Raw genomic sequence first — 21,196 nt, 5'->3', positions numbered from 1 at the left:
CACTAACATACATGGGGCAATGTTGCTTGGCCACTTTCCCATTGGGAATGGGCAACACATTTCTATCTGGATACTTTAGATCAGTCATGGGCCCTGTGTCTTACCTGGTTGCCCGTTGACAGCAACATTGCCTAGTAACATTGCTCAAAAAGTGGCCCTGTGTCTCATCACCATTAGTGAATGGCCATATGCCATTGAATCTGGCTATGTAAGACTTTGTCATCTGATTGGTCATCATAAGTAAACTCCACATGAATCAGTATGTGGAGGATGGAAGCTAGCTACTCTTAAATGTTTGTGATGTACATTGTTGGGTGACAGTGCCCCTCTATAATGCAGAAACACTTGAAATGTGGATGTGTGTGAGGGCTGGGTTGCCTTGACACTTTGATCAATCAAGGATAAATGAGAGGGCACACTTTTATAACTTTTATAATAATAAAGACGAGCATTTGTCGTTTGAATGTAAGTGTACCTGAATGTACGTCAAGAGTTGATGGTCTTTATCACAAAGGAACATTTTTTTATGTTTAATTTCACGAAGACTTTGTTCAATTTATTGATCTATTCGTTTATTAATTAAACCTCCGTTTTGTGGTTTCAGATTTGCGACACTCCAGCGTTTGCTCGAGTTTGCTGAATAGCGGCTCATCTCATTGTTCCTTTTTCAAAACCGATTGTTCTCGTGGTCTTGTGGGATTTCAAGGTTTCTGCGTTCCTCTTCTAATCCCTGTCCTTAACCACCACACTCTGAGTCATCTTGCCGCATAACTCAACAATTTCGTTTAGGGAAATTAGTACGTTCCCGCCGACCCTGTCTTTCATCGTTTGCCGTGGTGCATATTTAAGTCCGTTCCTGGGCTTATTTTCTTAATTGGTGGCCTGTACTTGCTCAACACCGATTGCCTTTGATCATCTCAGATCATTACGTTTACCTCATTAATTTGCTCAATCCAGTTTCTTTCCCCCCCTCCCCTGTTGAGCCAAATTTAAGGGCCCATGTAAAAATTGGATTAATAATACATTTTATGAGCCAAGAGAAAAATCAGCTCCCTTTGTGGTCTCTCTCTGTCTCCCTTGTCTTTCTTCTTACCCGCTGATTGTGTTTCCCTAGTGTGAAAGACACAAGCCAAACAATGCCTGATGAAAGGACACTCTCTGTGTTTGTTGCTGTTGACCTGAATCTAGTCTGAAAGGAAGCCACGGACAGGGCGGAGAGGAATGAAGATACAGGGAGGAACGGTATGGTTCTGTTTGCTTCGTGTGCTTGAGAAAGTTGCTGATTAGATCCCTTGTGCTGGTGGCGTCCTGCGCTGTGATCATGGCGAGCGAGGTTCTGTGTCCCCTGTCTGTTGAAGACGCTTTGTGATCTGTCTGACCCTGCGCTCCGACCCGGCTCTATGTGGATAAATATGCTTTAAATGGATGTGTTGAGCTTACAGTCGACATTAAATCAAAATCTACGCAATTTACTTTTGTAACACACGTTCCTGGTCTTATTGTGCACAATTGACCTATCGGTAAGCCCCTCCCCTCGAACGCAGATGAGGCAATAGCAGTTGAGTATCAGTTGCGCTGGGACCGGAACTCGGACATCTTTAGGTGTCAGCGCCATAGAGAAACATTGGAAAATCCGAAGCTGTCATCGGTTTGATGGTGTTTATGCTACAAAAATGCTAAAATGTCGTGCCTGAGGTACTGTAACACTGATTCCAGGGATCCTGAGAGGATTTTCTGTTTGTCATTCTCTCGTTAAGTTACTATTAAAGTCCCTGCTGACATACAAACCGTAATAACTAACTGTTCTTAGGTCATGTAACACTGTAGGTCAAAAACACGAAGGTCTACATTTCAGTGCCTCTCCATATTAAACTGGTTGTATTTAAATTAATTTAATTTTAGATATGTTTAAGGACTCCTATTTTGATGGGTATTATAGTCTCCGGGTAGTGAAAGGGAGAGCTCGCAGATACAAAGTTTTACCAGTTATTAACTGCACCCTCAAAAAGGCATAAGCTCTGTGTATATGTTTGTTTACTGTTAGTTGTGAGTGTTTTTGTGTAATTTACTGTGTATGTTAATGGTAATGCAACGGAGAGAGATGGTTTGTGAATGAGACGTTAATGCGCACTTCTTATGCTTTGTTTGTTCAGCTCTTACGATGATTTTTTTTGGAGTGAAAAAGGACATAATAAACTTGATAAACCATCAGTGAAGTTTGGCCATCATTCGGATGGGATATACGCTACATTCTGTGTCCAAAAACATCTTGGGATAAGATTTTCACACTGACAGCTGTCATAGAGACAGAGCGACACGCGTCATAATCTGAAGGCCACGCCCACCGGGGGGGAAAACAATCAAACCGTCTCCATTGACTTTGCATTGCGGGAGGCTGCCTCCTTGTCATTTCGGACTTATTACAAAAAACTGAACAATGTATAAAAGCTGATATGTGACAAAGTGAACTGCAAACAAGCTAAACAAAACCCAGAAGCAAAAACCCAGACGTTTTTATAAGCTGTTGACCCAAAAAACGAGCGTTTAAGGACAAAAAAGTGGATTCAGGCCATTGAGACAGAGCGCTACAGGTCATATTACACTGAGAACTACAGCGACTAGAGGGGAACGTGATCAGCGACAGTAAATATAATATATAAAACTGACATTTGGATATTTGAATTAACAGTGACAAAATGTTTACTGCACACATACACATACTGAGTGTCAGGATCCCAAAATTTACCCATTCATCCTGCTGAAGCGTCACTTCGTATTGCCTGTATCCACTTTTATCTTCTTAAACGCTCGTTTTTTTGGGTCGACAGCTTATAAAAACGTATTTCTGTGTTTTTTAGCTTGTTTGCTGTACACCTTGTCACATATCAGCTTTTAGACATTGTTCTGTTTTTTGTTATAAGTCCGAAATGACAATGAGGCAGCCTCCCGCAATGCAAAGTCAATGGAGAGCGTTGGATTGTTTCCCCCCCCCGGTGTGGGCGTGGCCTAAATACGCTCTGTCTCTATTGTAAGATATAGCAACTCCGTTTGTTTGTCCGAGTTAGCAACAGTAACTAAGGGGGGCGGGGCTTACCGATAGGTCTATTCTTCTTTGCAATTTATTCCGAAAGGTTTGTAGGGATGTATTGATATTAAAAATCTAGCTGATATGCTAAGGCAATAGTTTCCGGCCTTCTTCCTATTGTGCATCCTGTTGCCATCATTTCCCCAGATAATCAACGCACACGCACCTGGCCATCCACCTGATCTAAAAGAAATTGCGATTCATCAGACCGGACAGCCTTCTTCCATTGCTCCATGGTCCAGTTCTGATGCTCACATGTCCATTGAAGGTGCTTTCGACGGTGAACGGGGATCATCATTGGCACTCTGACCGGTCTGCTGCTACAAAGCTCCATACACGGCAAACTCATGGGCAGCATTACGTTTTTCAGCAATTTTTTCATCAGATCAAACAGGCTAAAATTCCCATGTGCATCAGCGACCATGAGCTTGACACCAGTTCACCCCTTGTCCCACCTTCCACCACATTTGGTAGGTACTAACCACTGCCTACAAGTCGTTTCGAAGATGCTCTGACCCAGTCGTCTAGCCATTATTTGGCCTTTGTCAAAGTCATTAGTATCTTTTTGCTTGGCCATTTTTCCTGCTTCCAACAAATGAAATTCAAACTCTGACTGTTCACTTGCTGCCTAATATATCCCGCCCTTTGGCAGGTGTCATTGTTATGATATAATCAGTGTTATTCACTTCACCTGTCAGTGGTTTTATTGTTGTGGCTGAACACTGTATTGTGCATCTCCTATATGTTTATAACTTTCGCTCAATTGTTCCTTTTGGGACATTAAGGAGGGACACACCAAACCGACACCAAAGAACTAGCACCAAGGGAAGGTGGTGTTGCCTCGCGTCGCCTGCCTCGGGGCAAAAAAGCTGCACAAGCTGAACTCCAGCCGCCGTCAACTAGCATGCGCATTCTGCGCCTGCATGTAAATGAGACAACTGTCTGTTTCTGCAGATATATTCTTCTAGACTCGTCATTCAAAAAGGGAAACCGTCGCTGCTGATAAACAAACTGTAAACACCGTTTTGAATATCAATCTTGCTGATCACTTTCTTTATTCCACTCCGCTAACACTCAGGTAAGTTGATCTAAAATTAGAACTGCCTTCTAACGGTACTGTTTTGACTTCTTTGCTGTTTTGTTTTGAGTCCTCTCTCTCACCGGTGGCCCAACGCCAATTCTACTTGCCAAATCGGCCCCAAAAAAACCTGTCCGACTAGAGCCAAAGGTGCAGAACACACCGAAAGATGGCGTCGGTTGACGCTCAAAAACGGCCTGGCATTGCCCGACAGCCAGTCATCGGCTTGGTGTGTCCCGGGCTTAACAGTCTCCCACCGGTTTTGCTCCATCCATAATGGTTTCGCCTTTGTTGCTAATATCATTTCATGACAAAAAAAATGATGTTTGAGCAGATGTTGTACAACTAAGTTTGATTATTTCATCACTGCCTTTCTTTATCTGCCACCTCTTCGTCTTCATCTCCTGTTGTTCATCCTTTTTTTGTGTTGTCTTCATTTTATTCTTCTATTCGGGGTCTCTTGTCTTGAAATGTGTGCATTTGCCTCCCACACTTCTACCTTAAAAAGCCTCAGACCTAACACTTTTGACAAAGATACATGTAGACTTTAAAGGCAAAGAATTCATCATATTTATTGTCTCGCTGCCAAATAGGGCACAAATAATCCACTCCAATTAGGTGTTTGTGGCATGAAAATTGGATTTTCTCTCTCTTACGAAAACGCATATTCCAGAACACCATTGTTGATTTTGAATTCCAGTGACGATAAGAGAACAACATGCCAGGTTGATTTCACACAACCATTTGCATATAGAGGCCGTAGGTAAATATAGATCTGTATCTTCAGTGCATACTTTGTTTTTACTGTTTTGAGGCCGTTATTGTCCTTCCCATGTGGCATCCCATATACATATCAATGTGACTGAATCTCACAATCCATGAACTGATGTTTCAGCCAGAGCACAAAGGAGAACGGCTGTCTTTGTTGAGAGGCATTTATTGTTTTCCAACCCAGAACAAGCAAACAAACAAAGTCGTGAGGCGTCTATTGAGCAGATTGCAGCACACATGATTTAGTCTCAAGGCTTTGGGCTTTTATGTCCACATGATTGTGTGTGTCTTCATATTGTTTGGTTTCAGACGTCCTCCATTATCATATAGATAACTGAACATTGTTACATGGATATGAGAAGCTGCGGCTAATGTAATGTCATCTCTTTGCGTGCGAGTTACTTTTTTCCTCACTTTTATGATCCTGTCTTTCTACTTTATGGGAAGATTGGAGACCAGAGAAAAGGGGGAAAATACTATGGATTTTTGCACTCAATAAATCAATGACCTACTTTGGTATTTTGTGAAACCTTGCTTATTTTTCACATGCCTGTGGGGGTCGTTCGGTTTATTTTGTTCTGTTTGTGTGTGTGTGTGTGTGTGTGTGTGTGTGTGTGTGTGTGTGTGTGTGTGCCATCGTTCAGGTCCCAAGAGAGTGTTTCGGATCTATACTCATTGGCCGGTTGCAGCGGTCGAGCTCTGGTTCAGATCTGATAGCGAGTGTCTCGTGACCACTGATCTGAGACCATCGCTGCCATTAATGTTAAATGAATCCGGTCAGGATTCGGATGTGTTTCACTGGTCTTAGGTCAGTGTAACAGGATGACCTACAGTTTACCCTGAAAGTCCTCTAAGTGTGCAAAAGCACTCGCTGTTCCTACTTTGCACAATGCTCGGTTACAGTTTTGCCCTCTGAACCCAATACATCCAAAAACAATAGCAAAGGGGTCAATGATATGTTGCTTTATATATAAAATTATATATAAAGCAACATATCATTGATCCCTTTGCTATATTTTTTGTTGACCCAAAGACCCCCTTCCTTTTAAAACTGAAGAGTGTACATTCTGTTCCTCTTGTGTCACCAAATTAAATTGAGAAAATGATTGAAAAAAAAATGACCAATGATTTAGCCAATGTTGCTATGTTGGGAATCTTGGGATTGGTCAGGATTAAAACAAACAGAGAAATGTTTTGATATCAACCTATGAATGTATTCCTTATAGTCATATCTGCATATTATGCTCTGTAAATTTGGACTAAGTATTTTAACACAGCAAAAGCTTCTGCACTTCAGCTTTATAGAATCAAAGCTTTGTTCTGTGACACAGTGTAAATGTGAAACCCCTAGGAAATTATGTGATTTGTAACTTATAGAGCACATAATGTGCTATTCCATAAAGTTTGATCATACGTTCTTTTAGCTGTTATAGATATAATACTTGGAAGTATTTGCCAATACGCGTGTGTGTTTCTGACTGTTCTTTGTCTCTGTGGTTTCATCAAGCTTGTGTGTGTGTGTGTGTGAGTGAGAGCCCCTCTGCCTGAGAGCGTCCCTCTGATCTTCCCTGTGCGTTCTCTCACTTTCAACATCTTCCCTTTCTTATGGAAAAGAGCCAATTAGAGTTGTGTCTGTTTGTTTAAAACAAAATGGCTTTTAATTAGTCTGATCAAAACCTCACTTCTGTAGGCCCCGGGATCCACTTTGTAGTTCCCCTCTAGATTGCGGATGGTTTTGATGCTGGCTGATAGGACAGGAAGACAATCTGATGGCTTTTAATGAATGCTCTTACTTTTGTCTGCTCATACCTTTCTCTTTTTCCTTTTCCTTTCTCTCGCCTTTGTTGTATTGTTCTCGGTGCCCCCACCCGCCCCGCATTCTGTCGTTTTCAGAAAGGCCACTGCTCGTTGTGCTCCCACCCGGTGTCCTGCAGCTGGGAATTGTGGGTAAATGTGGATGTGACCTCATCCTTAGGTGGTGCCTGTGGGGCCTGCTGCTCCTTATAGTCCTGCTCTTCTGTCCTTAAGAGACTTCATGCAGACATAATACAGGCTTTCATTAAAGGGCGTTTGGGCCAAGGGCGAATCTGCTTCTCTGAGGCTTCTGTCAAAGGAACCTTATCTATTATGAGAGAGTCTTTATCTTACACATTTTCTCTGGTGCCCTCTGTACTGTTCGAGTGGAACAAAAGAGCTCTTTGCTTGAGAAAGTGAATTTATTTCTGACATTGTGGTCATTGAACTCAGCCCTCTGTGAATTAAATTGCCCCGGTTGTGCTCAAGGGATATTCTCTATGTTAAACATGGTCTCATCACCAACTGGGATGTTTATTGGATTGGATTGTCTAGTGTTCAATGAAAGTACAAACTAGAGTTATTCAACCATTTTTCAGATTATCGGCATCCGATAAACACTAGCGTTATCTACCATCTTGTCAAATTTAAAAAATATGTATATATATATATAACAATATACAGACAAGCGCTAAACAAAAATAATACCAAACAGCACTAAAGGTGGTTGATTGGCTTGTAATCATAAGGAAACCACTTTAGGTGGTATAGCACTTATATTTAAAGGTGCTATACAGCACCTTTGTCAAATGGTGCCATAAGAGGTACATTCATTCAGAGACTACAGCCAATCACCATGTCTTGGCTTTCTCTCATCCTCTAATTGTATTCCTCCTTCCACATAATTTAAACTGCAACTGACAGCTCTACGTATCTGAACTGTATCCACCACCCCATTTTCCTCCTTAGATTTTAGATACCCATTCTCATATGTTTGTTATGAATGGGAAATTACTACAATGGCAAAAGCTGTTTTGAATCACTTTTAATGCTTTTCTGGGGTCAAAAAGTCTCGTGTGGGGGCCCTGGAATATTTCCTTATAGGGAGGCCTCGGGGGCAAAAAGGTTGAGAACCATGTTAACTTCAGGAAATACACTATATTTTAAGGTCTTTTTTTAAAATCCTTTCCCCAACTAAACTAAGAGACTAATGCAGAGTTCACACTGCACGATTGTTAAAGTAGTCAGATCACTGTTCTTTTTACACTGCATGACTACCTTGGGTAGCATTCAGTTGCTGCTGTGTGCACATTGCACGATGGATTGGCGACAGGGGGTTTCACATTGCATGACTTTACTCTGCGACAACTCTGTTTGGTCCGCAAACTACATTTCACAACCAAACGCGCGAGAAGTCATAAGGAAATAATGCAAGATCGCTGTGTGAGACTGGAATTATAAAAAAAAAAGAAGAAAAAAATGCTTGCGATCCAAATTGTCTGTGAGCTGATTTGCAGTAAAAAGGAGAAAAAAAGATTATGGAGGAGGAAATGGTAATGATTTGAAGGTAAATAAATAATTTCGCAATTTGCAGCTTGTCAAGTAAATGTTTGTTTTGTTTCTATTTGATATAATTGTAAATATATCTATTAAAGGTCCCATGGCATGGATTTTTTAAAATTATTTTATAATGTTTCTTGAGGTGTACTTATATTGTTAGTATGGTTTATACATAAAAAAATGTCATTAATTTAGAAATAAGCATTTTTTCTATACTGATATTAGGCCTCTGGCTTGAATGCTCTGTTTGAAGGGGCGTGTCTGCTGTGAGACTTCAGTGAACATGCCCACTGTTGTGATTGGCTGACATCTTTGCATTTGAAATGAGTATTAGATGATGTGGCGGAGGGGGCGTGGTTTAGCGAGGTCTGCAAGCACTGCCAGAGAGAGAGACGGACTGCATGTGGACCAGAGAGACGGAGATTGTACCGAGTTGTTGAGAGCGTGAGTTTATTTTGTTTGTATCTGAGAGTTGTAATGAAAATTTCATGCCATGGGACCTTTTAAATTACTGATATTTTGGTCTATGACTCCTCCTCGAACTTCCCGCTGCCCTGTATCTTGCTCTCTCATTGGCTGTAGGTCATCGAAATGTTACTTTCAGTCAGAACACATTTCACACAGCAGGATTTTGAATCGCAGACCGGTTCAGATATTTAGCATACCAAATATCGCACAAGCGTTGGCGACTCGACTGCGATTTCTCTCAGATCACGTCTTTCACACTAGCTGCGTGATCGTCACTCGCGTGAACGAGCACCGATTTGCCTAGGACTTCGGACATTTGTCTGTGATTTCGCAAAACCTGTCGGCGAGTGAAAATCGAGCCTAAAATCGCGCAGTGTGAACTTGGCATAAGAGAGTGTTAGAAAAACTTTAAAGCAGCACTAGGTAGGTTTTGCTCTCGGGGTCCCCCTACAGTTGGGAAACAGTATTGTCATCTACTACTGTCGAAAACTGTCATCCTACATCAGGGGATGCATCGCACGTGCATTTGTTGACATGACAACTATGATAGTCTTGAACACTGCAGGAGGAGTTCACCTGTCTATGGAGTTTACATGCAGGTGTTCTGCTTGCGTCGCGTGTGAAATGTCTTCATCCCAGGTACAGTGGCATATGTTTCAGCATGTCATATGAATGTAATTTCATGGGTTTTATTTTTTTCAAACGCCAAATGATCGCGATGCTCACGTTTACAAGCCAGCGTCATTATAGTAGCCTAGTCTACTGGTTACCATTTTACAGAATCTATGATACTTCAATTCAATGTTTGAGTGGTAGGTAATAACCATATATCGTCAATATTATAAAGCTATCATAGATGAATCTGCAAATTTAAAAAATCGATTTGCATTATAGCTTGAGGCAAGACAAATAAACAAATATCACAGACATGTTAGGTATCCTAAAATATGATTTTGTACGTCTTATGTATTTACTTGCAAGAATGTAGCCCCTCCTCCTTCAGCTCACGCCAACGAGCAAACACTGGCCCAATGTTGATCCTCGTCCTGCCATTAATCCGATCACTTTCTCGTTTCCTCTTTTTGCTTTCCTCCGACAAAACCTTTTGCTTTCTTATTTTTCTGTGCTGCTTCGGCCATGACTATAACATTCGGCAAACAAATGATAGTTGGGTTCGCACAACCGAATTTAAGGAAGTGGGGGTGGTGGTGGAAGTGACGTATATGCCGTAAAGCAGTCAAATTTTGTAGTTCTTTTTGTTCTCGGGTTACTACCCGAAACCCGAAGTTTATAAGTATGATTAAAAACTATACAGATACCAGATAACAGATAACACATCACAGCGTCTTACGTCAGCAGCGTCACTGTGGCGTCGTGAACGCGGATTCAAACAAAACCGGAAGAGAAGACAATGCTTAATAAAGTCTTAGTTTTTGTTATTTTTGGACCAAAATGTATTGTCGACGCTTCAAAAGAGTCTAACTAACCAAATGATGTCACATATGGACTACTTTGATGATGTTTTCATTACCTTTCTGGACGTGCAAAGTGTGCATACACTTACATTCAAAGGACTGAAAGCCCTCTGACTAAATCTAAAATATCTTAAACTGTGTTCCGAGGATGAACGGAGGTCTTACGGGTGTGGAACAACATTGGGGTGAGTCATTAATGGAAGAAATTTCATTTTTGGGTGAACTAACCCTTTAACGTGTTCTTTGTATGGCAGTGGTGCTGTATAGCACCTTAACCACCCCAAAGAACTGCTGAAGAACCCTAATGTGCTTAACAGGTTCTTTATATGGTAACGGTGCTACTGTATATAGCACCTCAACCACCCCAAAGAACCGCTGAACAGGTGAAGTCAAAACTCTTCCAGCACTGCTTCCACTTCATACCTCTCATATTCTGTCTGGAACGCAGCAAACGCATATAAGCAAAGTAAAAATAACTACATTTAAAACATAATTTAGCCAATCAAATCAGATGATTGAAAATGTACTCACTAACAAAGTATAACAGAATAAACAGAAATAGTTTATCATCCTACAACATGGCAGACTAATTAGCATTTTGAATTTGTTTTGTTGTTGTTTGTCGTTGTTTCTTTCTCACACAAAATTTTCCCACTATGTCTCTTAACCTATAAATAATTTTGAGCATTTAGGTTTGCTGACATCAATCTGGCGGGCAGTGTTTCAGAGAGAAGGTATGTGGTGAAATTGTTTTAACATACCTGCAGTGTATATCAGCAATCGGCCACCGTGCTCTCTTGAACATTGACAAGCTGAAAAAACCTACAACGGTCGACCACTAGTACAAACTAGATATTGTACTTTGTGGCTGTTGTTTGCTTAGCTGAGTGAAGCAGGTGTGTTATCTCTTCAGAAGTAGGTTTAGATCAAACTGACGTTCAGGGTGCAAACATGAGGCATCTAATCAGTCTTGCTCAGGTCAAACTGGCTTCTAATTGACATGCCGTCTGTGTGTGTGGGTGTGTGTGTAACGAGAATCTGAGACAGGTTACACTGACAGCTGTCAGGACGGACACGCAGTTCCTCGTTACCTTAGAATGCAGACATATGTATCTCTGCAGCAGCATTGCTTGCCTACATCCCCACTCGCTCACTACACCCTCCCGTCTCTCTGCAATTGGATGCAGTGGGATTTCTTTAGCAGTGAGAGACACTGAAGGAAGTTTGACATGCATTCCTTCAAAGTGAGACACTCTATCCTGAGCGCGAGTTTGGGCCTGAGGGTCTGGTACCCTTGAGCCGGACTTTCAGACTACTTCTGTTTCTGTTCATGCAACTTGTTCGTTTTCTCTTGTAGCCCACCAGAAGCCTCCGTGATTATTTATTTATTTTTTTCAATTCCATTTGGCGTGTCAGTATTTGGTCTGACAGGCCGTTTTCAATCAGGCAAATTGAGACGGAGTCAGACGTTTACAGGCTGCTTTCTTCCCGTCATATGTGATTTATTTTACGAGTCTGACCTGACCCAATGATCTTTTTTTATGCCCGTGAGACAGAGACACTGAACAATCAGAATGTTTGATAGCACTCTTTTATACGCTTTATGAATATTTCATGTATTTTGGCCCTGCATGTGGATTTTGAAGTGAGACACAAAGAAAAACTGTGAAAAAGAGAACATCTCTCGTTCTGTGTGTGTGTATGTGTGTGTGTGTGTCAGAGAGAGAGAGAGAGCACATGCTCAATCCAGCAGTTCCTCAGTGCTTGTTTAAAGTCACCTTTGCTTTCTTCCTAATGTTTTAAAGGATGTTCAGTCACAGGTTGACGTGGAATATGGTTGTTAGTCCTGTTTTACAGTACAAACATGGGTATACTTACACTAGGTTGGGCTATATGACCAGAATGTATAAGTACTTTTATTTAGGAAACATCAAAATCACAATATAGTTATTTTGCTGGATATTCAACCCTGTGAAGTGTTAGATAATACAAAGTTATGAATCAATGTCTGTTTTTGTTTTTTTTCTGATTAGTATCTTTAAAATTCAATGTTTAGATTATTTAAAAATACATTTTATATTATTAAAAATATTTATTAAATACTTCACAAATATTAAAATGTAAAAATTTTACTAAATATTTTAATTGGGCTTGTCAGTCCCAAATACTGACTGTATGTGTGAATAGCCTTTATGAAACAATACTGTATATGGACAGTTTCCTGTGCATAGTATTTGTTTGCAATCTCTCCGGCAGATCTTGCTCTAGTCATCGCACTACATGCGTCCCGGGTCAGTAAGCATCTAATCGTGATACATATTCTCCGGTATAGGGTGTCGTGAATGGGCGGGCGGCCAACATGTGCCGATGGATTCTGTGTGTCTGACCTGTGTGTTAATACAGGCGGCACTTAATGCAGTCCTGCCGTTTGCCTCCATTTCCACCTAATTTGATTTGGCCCTAAATGTCACTTCCATCGCATTGATTAAACCTCAGAGCTGCCACAGAGCTGGTCCAGGAAGGTTAAGGAGACAGGATGGAAACTGTCACAGGAGCACAGCTGACCCATCAATAGAGATGCACGTGAACACAAATGCGTACGGCTAAGCATTGACCCCAGCATGCTCCGTACAGTATTATTAACATAAGTGTTTTGGGCCACTGATAAGCAAATACAGCAAAACCTGAAATCAGTCCCTCCGTCCGTCCATCCATCCATCCATGCACTGTTCCTATCTGGCTGTCTGTCGCTTTATCATTCTTTCTTTCTGGCCTCTGTCTCTGCTATGGTGGTCAGTAGGTTTGCCCAATAGAAAGTGTTGCACAACAAGAACAAAAATTTGATCGAACCAACATTTAACACATTACCCTTCTATTAATTACGTATTGATGACCGGCGTTGCCAAGTTTCACTAGAGAAATAAGCTAGGTCTGAAAAAACATGCCCAAAATAAGGGATCCATGGTTTTGGGTGGTGTGGCATATGCACATCATGCAGTCTGCATGTGGCACCCCTTTGAAAGGGATTTTGTTCCAGTTTTCTATCATGTTCGACCATTGATCATTTTTTAGTCCTTGAACCATTTTTAGTTAAAAAAAAATTCCTGGCACCTTCAGGACATTTCAAGGACTAAATGACCATATTATCATGGCATATACACTGGATTAAAATGGTGATTTTATTGCCCTCAAAACTCATAAGACACGTAGAGACATTGTTCCAAAATGTGTTTGCCCAATTTCAGTAAGCCATTTCACTTCGTCTTTGCTTAAAGGGTACATAACAGTTTCTGCCAGTGTCATGTTAATCTTGAGTACCTATAGAGTAGCATTGCATCCTTCATGTCTCCGAGGAGTCTTTAGTTTTATCATATTTATAAAAGACAGATACGCTGAACCGATCCTTTTTTTTTAGAAAGCAACCGAGCTCATGGAGGCGTGCAATGGGTGGGGCTAAAGAGTCACGAGCACGCGCACACACACACACACACACACACACACACACACACACACACACACACACACACACACACACACACACACACACACACACACACAATACATCATGGCATAATCCCTGGATAACTTTCGATTCAATATACGTTCGTGTTGTTTACATTATATGCACTTAGGCACCGATTGCCAACAAAACACAAACATTTGATCAACCATTTGAACAAACACAATTGCAGAACTCCATTGCTGCTCCGGAAAAACAAATTGCATCCACTGTCATTCCTTCACGCTGGGTTATTTGGGAAGCTGAACAAGGTTATCTTTCCCTCACAACCGAAACATTGTTGATTTCGTGGTGTAAAAACAAAATGACAGCGCTGCCAAAGGCTTCTGTAACCCGAACGAAGCTCGTTGATGGACGTGCTCTTGCTCTGGTTGATGTGCGTACACACTCATCCGGGACAAATGCCCATACAAGGAATTCTGCCCTTTTATGGCGTCATATAGGGCCATACTCGAGAAAAACTTTCCAAAACTTATTCGAATTCTGAAGGAGTGTATTGAAATTTTGGCCATGTTTAGCATGAGAATCCAACTTTTTAACAGCGTAAATAAGTCAGAATGCATGAAATAGCATTAGACCCCCCTTTAAGGTTAACCCACAATTCATTTTGAGAGGCAAAACAAAGCAAATCAAACACTGCTGCTTTTCACGCAAGATACGTAATTACTCTTCATACTCATCACTGGTTTCAAGCGGGCCAAGTCTGCCTTTTTCAGGAGATCTAGGACTGTTTTTTTTATTATTGCTGACATGAGCACAATTGCCTTGTTCATATATGCCTAAATTAACTGAACTAAGGGAGAAATCATGCCAGTTTCTGAAACAAAAGCACCAAACGAGCCAGGTGTGAAAACACCTTTACATGCCTCTGACACCACAGCGCTCATTCAAACAAACAGAGCAGCGATTGACAAACAGAGGCTGTGTCCAAAAATTGACTAAGACCTAATTTACTATTTCCTACATTAGTCCACTAATAGTTTACTTGGAGTAAATGAAAAGAGTGAGTGAATTCAGACACTGAGTGCGCCGGAAGGGCTGCTGCTTTTGCGTAGTTTGCTTGTCGCTTAAAAATCATTTGACGCTTCGCAAACTGGCAGCTGCATTAGTAATGAAAAGATTTACCTCAACCTGTCATGGAAACCGTGTATACACCTAAATGAAAAATGTAATATTATCTATTAAAAAGGAATTTATACCTGTATCATATTACGCTGTACACGCATTGGACCAGCAGTTTGGAAAATGAAAGGATGGATAGTTCAGCTGCGGGCACCATCTTCTGCCGTGGTGTGGGAATTAATTTGGCACGACTCTCACTGTGCATTATGGGTATTCTCTAGCATTATCAGTTGTACACTCGTTATTGCGGTGCATTGTGGGATTGAATGAATGCACTCGATAATGTCCACGGACACCACTACAAATGGCTATCCCCTCAAACAGTGTCCTATTTAACGGTATAGGGGGCGATTTCAGACACAGCCAGATAAACATCGTCACACACTAATGATAAAGCGGTCATATGTTTTGTCCTATGGGTGCCAACCACTAACAAGCCCAAACAAACGCAGCCCACGACTGTTGATGACTCATTAATGAGAAATCAATTACTCATTAAAGGTAACCTCATTAAGGGTAACCAGCGCTGTCATCCACATTAGTTTTTGAGGGTGTGTGTGTTGCATTTGTGTGCTATTTATTATGGAGAAGGGACTGTAGCTAGCCGGTATTATATTTCTGACAGATAAAGCTGGTGTGAGCACTTTGGCTGAGCACCCCTCTGTTGTTCTTGCTAACCTGTGTGCTGTAGTGACAGAATCGGAGCAGTCTGACTTAGACTCCTGTTTTCCTGGATCACTGAAATTTCTCCTCTAATTTATGATTTGCTGTAATCCTGCCAACGAGTTATAGGAGCAGCAGGTGAATCTGCCCTATATAAGGTGTTGAGTGTGTTTTCATGCTGCTTGTGAGCCGTACCAGAGCTTTGGATGAAACACACATACTTACGTGCACACATTGTCTTGCATATTATGTCTCTTGTATTGCTATAACTCTTCCTTTTTTTCCTCCCTAACTGTTTACCTTTTCCTTTCACAAACCAATGCTCCCTTCCCAGCTTGACAAAGGCAATACAATGCACGTGTTTGAAGAAATTTGCATATGTCAGTAAAAAAAAATGTTATGCAGTGAGGTACAAAGTTCCAAAATGGTTTTCTAATTTCGTCCATTATACATTTTGTATTATCAGCATAACTATTGGAGTAAAAAGTTACTTTTATAGAACAGAAATGTCATTAATTTTAGGAGTTTACATGATCAGTGTCTCAAATTGTACATACACAAGTTATCTAGAAATAGTGCAGAAATCTGAAATGGCAGACCACACCCCCAACCCCGGGTTTAAATAGAAAAAATCACAGATTTTACTTTTAGACCCCACTGTATGACCAACAATTCATCCAACTTATACAAATATTGCAACTACCAGTGAAAAGAGCTCGATGTTTAGTCACTTTGCCCTCTTAACCTGTTAAACAATGATCAGGGTTGCCATTCTATTTCTCGAACCTGAGTCACGTGAGCGTACAACAACTTTCACATCTTCACATAGGTTGAATTCAAGTTGTTTGGGACACTTTAAGATGGCTGGGAAAAAGTGTCTCAATCAATGAATTTAGCCTTATATACAGTACTTGCAAAGCATGAGTGTCAATATCACGGCTAAAAGCAGCATGAACACTTAAAGACACTTAAGTGACACTTTGGTGGACCCACACGTTTACAAAGTTCAAAACTGGCACAGTCAGTCCTGAAGCCCCCGAAACACTTAGCTACATGCTTAGAGGGTTAGTTCACCCAAAAATGAAAATTATGTCATTAATTACGTACCCTCATGTCGTTCGACACCCGTAAGACCTCCGTTCATCTTTGGAACACAAATTAAGATATTTTAGTTGAAATCTGATGGCTCTGAAAGGCCTCCATTGGCACAATGCAGGTTCACTCTCAAGACCCTTAAAAGGTACTAAAGACGTCGTTACAAAGTCCATCTCACTACAGGGGTTCTAAAATAACTTTATGAATTGGCGAGAATAGTTTTTGTGCGCAAAAAAACCCTAAATAACGACTTATATAGTGATGATGATTTCAAAACACGGCCTCATGAAGCTTCGAAGTGTTATGAATCAGTGAGCCGAATCAGCAGTTTGGATCGCCAAATTTCAGCAGTTTGGCGGTTTGACACGCGATCCGAATCATGATTCGACTCACTGATTCATAACGCTTTGAAGCTTCATGAGGCCGTGTTTTGAAATCGTCATCACTATATAAGTCGTTATTTAGGGTTTTTTTGTGCACAAAAACTATTCTCGCCGATTCATAAAGTTATTTTAGAACCACTGTAGTGAGATGGACTTTGTAACGACGTCTCTAGTACCTTTTTAAGGGTCTTGAGAGTGAACCGTGCATTGTGCCAATGGAGGCCTTTCAGATTTCAACTAAAATATCTTAATTTGTGATCCGAAGATGAACGGAGGTCTTACGGGTGTCGAACGACATGAGGGTGAGTAATTAATGACAGAATTTTCATTTTTGGGTGAACTAACCCTTTAACTACAGTTCTGAGAAACTTCTCTAGAAAAAAATAAAAATAATAATTCATTCATTCATCATTATTATTATTATTATTATTATTATTATTATTATTATTATTATTAGCCTTCCAATCACAGTGGAGGAGGGGCAGGACAAATACAACACCGACCAATCGCAACATCCTGCTTGTACAACGGCAACAGATGACAACAAGAAGCACAACAACGGAACAAAATAACTTAAAGTGCCCCTATTATGCTATTTTAAAGGCTCCTACAACAGGTTTACATGCATCAAAGGTAAAAAAAAAAAAAAACACTTTAATTTTCTCACCATATACACACTGCACATCACCACATTGTTCAATGATTCTCAAACGACTCGTTGGATGAATCATTCTCTCTAAATCCCTCCTTTCCGCGAGCCTGCACTGCTCTGTTTGGCCGGACTGCCATGTCTGTTACGATTGGTCTACTGCTTACAGCGCGTGTCAGAAGCTAACGCCCATTACCATAACTGTACTTCAACTCTGGAGGCTTCCTCAACCCTCAGTGACTGTACACACTGTAAAGACCGTAACGATGACGTCGATTTTACCATATCAATCCAAGCGCGAGTCTAATGATGAAACATTGAAAGAACTTATTCAACCCAAACCTGCATCGCAAGGATGACTTGAGGAGGACGTTTCTCAGTGATAAGCTACTCGGTTTGAGCTACATCATGAGATGTTGCAACTGTAATTCCTCACTATCACCATCAACAAACGATGTGTGTGTGTATATTTCGAATTTATTGCGGTGCACGTGCTGGAACTGTATTAATAATGGTGCATACTTTAGCCGAGCACTAACTTGAAAGACTAATGTAACATTAAAGTTTGCAAAACAAATCTTGCTCCAACGACAGACAATCTGCATTAATAAACACAGTTTTAGGTAATAGTAGCCCACAGCTGATTTGTAATATTATTTCAGGAAGACCGTAATAACATGAGTTAGCCAGAGACCACAATATAAAACACAAACACGTTTTGAATACCCGGTACAAAATATATACATCAATAATTAATCATACTTACAGGTTGTGATTTCTGAGGAGCAAGCTTGTCTAAATAAACTGGGTACACTCTAAAAAAAAAAGGTTCTATATGGCACCAAAAATGGTTCTTCGTCGTAATCATAGAGGAACCACTTTTGGTGCTATATAGCACCACTACCATATACAGAACATGTTAAGATATGGTGCTATATAGCACCTTAGTTAGCGGTGCTATATAGCACCTTCGTCAAAGAACCGGTGAAGAACCTCTGAAGAACCGTTGAAGAACCACTGAAGCACCAAAATTGGTGCTATATAGCTCTTAAAAAGGTTCCCCTATGATTACGAGCCAAGAACCATTTTTGGGTGCCATATAGAACCTTTTTTTGTGTTTATTGACCCGTCTCTCCAGAGCAAGCGTTTCGCAAAATCCTGCGTTGATCTCAGAGATTTGAGAAGCAGTAGTTAGTAAAATTACATGTATGTGGGCGTGTCAAGTTGTTTGCGAACGGACAACGTACTACATAGGCGGGCATTACCGTCACGCAGGATTCGAAGCACAAACGACTCGAATAGGCGGTTCAGTGTCGATTCTTTCTTTTGGGAGACAATAACTTTGTGCACTTTCAACTTAACAACTTTGCAGAACGTTTAAATTCACAAACGGCTATATTACTGCATGAAAGAGAATATTCAAAAAACCATAATAGGGGCACTTTAAAACAAGAGCCAGAGCAAATACTTTACATTGTATTAACATTTTTATATTCCGAGACAAACTGTCTGCGAAAACCGATACTAACACTTCCGCGGATACTCCATATCATAGCAACCAAAGCATCTTAAAGGGATAGTTCACCCAAAAATGAAAATTTGATGTTTATCTGCTTACCCCCAGGGCATCCAAGATATAGGTGACTTTGTTTCTTCAGTAGAACACAAATGAAGATTTTTTAACTCCAACCGTTGCAGTCTGTCGTATAATGCATGTGAATGGTAACAAAAATCTATGAGAGTAAAAAAAAACACAGACAAATCCAAATTAAACCCTGTGGCTCGTGACGGCATGTCTTAAGACACGAAACGATCGGTTTGTGCGAGAATTTTTTTTTTTTTTTTTTTTACCTCTAATACACATAATCCGGTGCTTGCGTAAACTACGCCAGATTGTGTACAGACCTCACGCACCGGAAGTGATGGCGCGCTCAAGGCTGTGCATTGTCTGTGAATGTTTTTTTTGCGTTAACCCTAACTGAAGAAACAAAGTCACTTATATCTTGGATGCCCTGGGGGTAAGCAGATAAACATCAAATTTTCATTTTGAGTGAACTATCCCTTTAACTCAGTGGTTTTCAAACCGGTCCTGGAGCACCCCCAGCACTGCACATTTTGTGTGTCTACCTCATCCTACACACCTGATTAAACTCATCAGCTCATTAGTAGAGACAGCAACACCTGAAATGGGTGTGTCAGATTAGAGAGACACGCAAAATGTGCAGTCCTGGGGGTGCTCCAGGACCGGTTTGACTGAATCAACCACCATTCGGGGGGAATTTGATGTTTGATGTTTACCCCCCACCCCCCAAACAAAAATCTGCTGTGCAAGGTGTTTTCAGAAGAGCGCTGGCATTTTCTGGTGGATACACGGCCTATGGTTGGGAAGTGTTCTTGTTTGATTTCTACAGATTAGAGAAAAACAGACTGCACATGCTTTCATATGTGTTTAAAAATCAACTGTTGTTTAATCTCCATGTCATTTCAAACTCCTCTTCAATAGCTGTTCATGCAACTTGCTTATGTACAACAAAAGCATGTAGTAACCATGGGCTGTAAAAGTACCATTAAAAGTAAACTTTTTGCTTTTGTTCAGAAGTTTGAACAAAATTTTATAGCTATTTGCAATATATGACCCTTTCATGGTGCTTTTTTTGAGCTTGACAGCCTCACATCGATTTTATTGAATTGAAAAAATAGCAGCGTAAACATTCTGCTAAATATCATCTTTTGTGTTGCATAAGAAAGTAAGTCATACGTGTTCAGAACAACGATGGTCAGAAATTTCATTTTTTTTGCTGAACTATTACTTTTATAACCATTACTTCAAGTCTGTGGCTGGACACACAGACACATGCACACCTTTTTGTTCCCCATCATCTCCTCAGCATAAGGTCTCATTGTCGCCACTTTGCTAATGTTACAAACGGCTAGTTCAGAGGACAAAGGCGGAGTTGTGCCTTTAACGGTGCAGAGTTAAATATTTCATCCGCACTGCTTGGCTGTCGGAGCCAATTGCCTGCGCCACTAAAGAGGCAAAGTAACACAAGCTGACAGCAGCAGTCAGTGTAATGTGCTTTAGAAAGACGAGCAACAGCCTTTAACATAAACACTGTCTCTGGTGCAGTCAGAAGACCTCCACATTAGAGTTTCTGTTCCCCTGGAACGTAAACACAGGGCCCGATGTCTAACCTGCCTCACAAGCAGACCTCTACACCCTCGGGATCACTGCAACCCTCCAGACAAATCAGTGTTTTTGAACGAAGTCTTATGCACTGACTCATATTTTTGGTTCTGAAGTCTCTCCCTTGTGTAACGTTTGACAGTATATTGTGAACAAATAGTCGAGTGTGTAAAGAATCATTTCGTTGGGCGAACTGAACAAATACTCTCTTCTCTGAACATAAGTGTTTTGGGTTTGAACAGGAGTCAGAGAATCATTAGCCATGTTTCCATCCACCTATTTATCGCATCCAAATTGCTCAATGGAAACGCCAGGATGCGCATAAATGCTAAAAATGCGCAAAAAAAAA

General features: G+C 40.8%; 2 protein-coding genes across 2 annotated transcripts in view; one reads left to right on the top strand and one right to left on the bottom strand.

Moving 5' to 3' along the window:
* The window catches only part of dnai7 (dynein axonemal intermediate chain 7), a gene marked incomplete at both ends in the record, with an annotated part of 48,463 nt that extends 41,650 nt beyond the window's left edge, over positions 1-6,813 (bottom strand). Inside the window, 2 exons of the mRNA XM_079816482.1 lie at positions 6,617-6,679; positions 6,744-6,813. Of these exons, the coding sequence (XP_079672608.1) occupies positions 6,617-6,679; positions 6,744-6,813 (133 nt within the window). The remainder of the gene's footprint in view (positions 1-6,616; positions 6,680-6,743) is intronic.
* Positions 1-21,196, top strand: part of sox5 (SRY-box transcription factor 5) — a 233,559-nt gene that overhangs the window by 5,892 nt on the left and 206,471 nt on the right. The gene's annotated exons all lie outside the window — the stretch shown is intronic.

Source organism: Gobio gobio, assembly GCF_949357685.1.
Source record: "Gobio gobio genome assembly, chromosome: 5".
NCBI lineage: Eukaryota > Metazoa > Chordata > Actinopteri > Cypriniformes > Gobionidae > Gobio > Gobio gobio.
The sequence above is the reverse complement of the archived record's forward strand: the minus strand, read 5'-3'. Positions and strand labels throughout refer to the sequence as shown.